Raw genomic sequence first — 5,981 nt, 5'->3', positions numbered from 1 at the left:
TGTTAAATGTTTTTTAATGTTTGTTTTCAGTCCTTAATGTAGATTTTTATGTAAATATATAGTAAGTAATAAAATTAAAGTATAATGTACAAAAAATATCCGTGTAAGATATATATGCATGTGTTGTCTGTGTCCTTAGGTTAAAGAGCTAACTAGCTAATAACAACTATTTCTTGGTACAAATTCAAAATTAACTTTTCATTAGTTTCACCGATCAATCTCCTTCGTGCCTTCTTCATCTACAAGACATTGGCGAAATACCTTGTGCCCAGTTGGCGCAGACAAAAGCCATAAACAAGAATTGAATTGAATTGAATCATTCACTTCTTCAAATACAACCTTCGCTGAGGTCACGTTTTTTATTAACTCAAACCTGCATCAAGAACTAGGGTCTGCCTATCGGGCCCTATGGTGTGTCCAATCTAAGGATTGAACATATTTTGGCGACCGTGACAGGACTCTTCAACAGAAGAGAGAGTGCCATCAGCGAAGAAGAGACGCAGCGCTTATCGTCGCCCGGCCAATACAAGATCGCGGCAGCCATCCACGTGTCGGACGATTCAAGATAAGTGCCCGTACATCACACCCATACAACACAATCACTTTCACCTTCATCCAATCATCCATCCATTTCATTCATCCATCTATATCCATAATCATCCAAGGATCATACACTATTTTTATAGTACTCCACTACGCATGTTTCACATCACTCATTTAAATTTGCATATCACTCATTACATTTATACATTAATCACACTCTTACGTTACCATAATTTTATAGCTCATACAACATAATTAGTACACGCGCGCAATTTAGGACACTAAATTTGTGACTGGAGACCGATTCGCCGATGCAACGCGAGCGCATCGTTGACTCATTAGTTCGTTGCATTGCACGGGCGTAAGCAAAATTGTTATCGCGATTCTTTGTTTTAAAATTACTCAACCACCGTCACATTTTTAGTTTTTGGTAATTCCTGCAATTTAAGATGTCTAACCTTAAAGAATTGATTATAAAACGTAGTAGCGTGAAGGGGCGCGTGACTAAGTTTAAAAACTACATCTCAAAATTCAGCAAATCATCCAGTTTAGACTCTTTACAGATAGGTGAATTAAAGATAAAAATAAACAAATTCGAATGTTTATCTAGCGAATTCAGTGAGTTGCAAGGTCAGATCGAGACGTTAAACGCTGACGAGCTAGAAGACGAACTCGATATTCGGGAAGAGCTCGAGAATGAAATAGATTCTGCCATGTCACTCGCACAAGACATACTAACTCGGTTCTCGAAAAACTTTAACTTTGAAGATGCTCACAGCAGCTCCACGCATCAAGGGTGCGGCGGAAATTCTCAGGGATTAGGTTTTAAACTCCCTTTAATCCAGGTTCCTCGTTTTGATGGTTCGGCATCCCGTTGGATGCAATTCAAAGAAATGTTTTCCTCTCTTATTAATGAAAATTCAAACATATTACCAATATACAAGTTTCATTATTTAGTTTCTTATTTAGAGGGAGATGCCGCGCGTGTCGTAAGCAACCTTGAAGTTTGCGCCTTAAATTATAACAAGGCCTGGAGTTTATTATGCGAGCGATATGACAACAAAAGGCAATTAATTAATAGCCACCTCAACGCCTTATTCAGCATCGAACCACTGACTCGCGAATCAGAACAAGCATTGCGTTCTTTAATTGATGGTGTTAGCAAAAATTTACGCGCTTTGTCCAGTTTAGGGCAACCCACCGATCAGTGGGACACGTTAATTATTTACATGGCTAGCTCAAAATTAGATAATCAAACCAGTATGAAATGGGAGGAGCATCGCAACACCTTAAGTGACATACCTACCTTAGAACAATTTCATAAATTTTTAAAGGATCGCGCTGATGTGTTGGAATCATTTAATCAACATAAAATTCAAAACAAGCGTATCACTTCATCTCATGGAGTATCTGGCCCCAGTAGCAATAATAATTACACTAGGAATTCTAAGCAAAACAAGGTGTTTTCCTATGTTACGCAACCGAGCTCTAATAACAACACTAATAGGTATCGCACTCGCTGTATAGTTTGTAAGGGTAATCATTTTATTTACACTTGCCCTTCCTTTTTGGCCAAATCCCCTGAACTTAGGATAGCTGAAGCTCAAAGACTTCAACTTTGCATGAACTGTCTCCGATCAACCCATAAAACCCGGGACTGCTTAGGTGGAACCTGCAGGGAGTGCGGGAAACTCCATGCCACGATTCTTCACAGGCCTACAAATCAAGAACCTGCTACACCTGCACAGGGTTCGAGCGACACAGTCGCAGCTCAGACCGCCGTCGAGGAAATAAGCGTGAATATTTCTAGACAGCCAATTTCTCACGTTATACTATCCACAGTTAGCATACGGGTTACGAATCCTAAGAACTCAAAATCTGAGATTATCCGAACACTTCTCGACAGCGGAAGCCAGTCCAGCTTCTTGACACAACGAGTTAAGGAGAGGTTAAATTTAGAGGCGATACCTACAGATATCAATATTATAGGTATAGGTAATAACACAAATAATTACGTCACTGAAAGATGTTTTGTTCAAGTCAGTTCATTACACAGTGACTACAATACAAATTTATCGTGTTTTATTATGCCCGAGTTGACCGGCAACATACCAAAGGCTTACATAGATCGTAAACAAATAGATATACCAAATCATATCCAGCTAGCTGATCCCAATTTTTATATCTCTGGACCAGTCGATGCTATTATCGGCGCTGACCTATTTTGGGAGGTCATAGGGAACAATATTCAATCTTTAGGCAAAAATAGCCCATTCATTTATAATTCAAAATTCGGTTGGGTTATTTCAGGTCCAATTTCAGTAAATAATAAAATCAAACATACACATTGCAATTTCGTATCAAGTAATTCATTAGATGATCGTTTAGAAAAACAAATATCAAAATTTTGGGAAATAGAAGAGATGCCCAAGCGGTCTCTATTGAGTGACAGCGAGAGGGCATGTGAGCAGCATTTTCAGACTCATACCACTCGCCTCGAGTCAGGTAGATTTTGTGTCAGGCTACCTCTGAAGGATTCACCCTCAGTTTTAGGAGACTCATTCAGTCAGGCAAAGAAAAGATTCTTGAATCTTGAAAGGCGGTTTCGCAAACAACCCCATTTAAAACAGGCCTACGCTGCCTGTATAAATGAATATATAGACCTAGGTCATTGCTCAGAACTTTCTAGCTTCACACCACGATCAGGCTACTTCCTGTGTCATCACCCTATTTTCAAAAAAATACAAGAAAATACAGACATATTATATTCAATGCAAATTCCGCGATACGTAATCAGCAAAGATAATGTTACAATCGAACTTCATTCGTTCAGCGACGCATCTATGTTCGGATACGGGACATGTATCTATGTAAAAACGATCGACGCGTACGGTAGGTCGAGCGTTCAATTATTGTGCGCTAAGTCGAGGGTAGCGCCTAGCGGCAAGCCGATGACGATTCCCCGCCTCGAATTATCGGCGGCGCTCCTCGCCGCTAAGCTCTGCGCGTCCTGCCTTACGTCTATACGTGCACGTATAGCCAATTGCATACACTGGTGCGATTCAAGCGTTGTACTCGGCTGGATTAAAACCAGTCCGACCAAACTAAAAATGTTTGTCGCGAACAGAGTTGCAGAAATATGTGAAAACACACAGAGTTCATCTTGGCGTTACGTACCTACAAATTTAAACCCGGCAGATCTTATATCTAGGGGCATAGACGCCAATCGTCTACGAGACTCCACGCTTTGGTGGAACGGTCCTGAGTTCCTACTCCAGGAGCAACATCATTGGCCTACTTTAAATTCGAATATAGTACAAGAGCTACCGGAATTAAAAGTGCACTCAAGCATTATTGAACCGAATTTAATTATATTTGAAAATCATTCAAATTTTACAAAATTAAGTCGTTGCTTTTCGTACGTATTAAGATGCATACACAACTGCACACATCCGAATTCAAGGCGTACTGGTAATTTAACTACTATAGAATTAGATGAATCATTCGCAAGGCTTGTTATATTTAGTCAGCTGTGTTCCTTTCAAAGAGAATATACTTGCCTGGCAAATAAATCAACAATAAATACAAAGAGCAAGCTCTTATCACTTTCGCCATTTCTCGACGAAAATAAAGTCATGCGTGTAGGCGGACGGCTCGATTCATCTACATACAGCTACGAAAAGAGACACCCGATTGTATTAGACGGGAAACATCACTTTACCAAATTATTATTTCGCCGCGAGCACTTGCGCCTATTGCATGCCGGACCTCAGGCATTACTTTATTCGGTCAGAGAAACAGTCTGGCCACTGGGGGGAAGATGCCTGGCAAGACGCACGGTCCGCGAATGCGTACTATGCAGGCGACATCAAGGTCGAACTTTGAACCCCATGATGGGAAATTTACCATCACAGCGGGTGATGCCTGCCTTTCCATTTCATACTGTCGGTATCGACTTCGCGGGTCCGTTTCAGATGCTGACTAGAAAGGGTCGAGGTGCAAAAACGATTAAATGCTATTTGTGTTTGTTTATTTGCTTCCGTTACAAATGCGTCCACTTAGAAGCCGTAACTGACCTTTCCAAGGATGCACTAATTTTAACCATGCGTCGCATGATATCCAGACGCGGGAAACCAGCCCAGATTTTCAGTGACAATGGTCGAAACCTGGTTGCCGCAGCTAGGGAAATTACAGAATTTTTGAAAACAAATCCCGTCATATCTGACTTCGCAGCTGACAACCAAATTAAATTTTCTTTTTTACCGGCGTACGCCCCTCACCTCGCAGGCTTATGGGAAGCAGGTATAAAATCTGCCAAGCACCATATAAAGAGATACATAGGAAATAACAAATTAACATTTGAAGAACTGAGTACACTCTTTGCGCAAGTGGAGGCTATCTTAAATAGTCGTCCCTTGTATCCCATGTCTTCCTCTCCTAACGATATGCTCCCTCTATCCCCAGGGCACTTCTTGATCGGCCGGCCGCTGACAAGTTTGCCGTCGCCGCAGATCGAAGACAGCACCAGCACCAGCAGTCTTGACCGCTACGCGAGAATCGAGAGCATAAGGCAGCAGTTTTGGCGTCGGTGGCAAAGGGAATATATCAGCGAGCTCCAGCAGCACACCAAATGGCGCACTAATAAGGACAAACTACACGTCGGAGACCTCGTCATTCTACAAGACGACAACCTCGCTCCACTTCACTGGCGTATGGGCAGAGTGGTAGGATTATTTCCTGGCCCTGATGGCATTTCAAGAGTGGCGGAAATAAAAACCACTAGAGGAGTCGTCAGAAGAGCTTTGACTCGGATTTGCCCTCTTCTTTCGGAAACTTCATCTTAAACACCCTCGGTGTTTCAGAAGGGGGAATCATGTCGGAGCGCTTTACAACCATAGTGTAACGTCAAGTACGCATATAATTAATGTCAATGTCAGTGAACTTCGCGTCATCTGTCAATGTAACTTGTCACACAAAAATATGCAATATCATTCACTTCTTCAAATACAACCTTCGCTGAGGTCACGTTTTTTATTAACTCAAACCTGCATCAAGAACTAGGGTCTGCCTATCGGGCCCTATGGTGTGTCCAATCTAAGGATTGAACAATGCATATATTCACATTAAATCTTGAATCTAAAGTCTAAAGGTGTCAAAACTAGATTTAGATTAGGTTAGGTTAGAACATGAATACGAGGGGTGCCCGGCCACGGGCCGGGCACTTGGGTTCAGTTCAGTCAAAAATTATATATTATTTACTATTATTTATATTTGAATGAGAATGAAAAATAGCAATTATTTTGAATAGTTTTCAGAATGAGACAGACGGGTGTGGTAGGGTAAAATCTCCAATTTAAAGTTCCCTTATTGCGTATATGTTATGTGTGTTTGCATAGTAGTTTACTATAATGGTAAGCGGTTCGTGTAACGATCTTGCG

At 41.2% G+C, this 5,981-nt stretch overlaps 1 protein-coding gene across 1 annotated transcript; it reads left to right on the top strand.

The window, feature by feature from the left end:
- The first annotated feature begins 324 nt into the window (after window positions 1–324).
- Window positions 325–5,565, top strand: LOC120632536. The gene has a single exon (XM_039902362.1). The coding sequence runs from the start codon at window positions 993–995 to the stop codon at window positions 5,385–5,387; it is 4,395 nt and encodes a 1,464-aa protein (XP_039758296.1). The 5' UTR covers window positions 325–992; the 3' UTR covers window positions 5,388–5,565.
- Window positions 5,566–5,981: the final 416 nt, after the last annotated feature.

Source organism: Pararge aegeria, chromosome 20 (assembly GCF_905163445.1).
Source record: "Pararge aegeria chromosome 20, ilParAegt1.1, whole genome shotgun sequence".
In the NCBI taxonomy this organism is placed as follows: Eukaryota; Metazoa; Arthropoda; class Insecta; order Lepidoptera; family Nymphalidae; genus Pararge; species Pararge aegeria.
The sequence above is the reverse complement of the archived record's forward strand: the minus strand, read 5'-3'. Positions and strand labels throughout refer to the sequence as shown.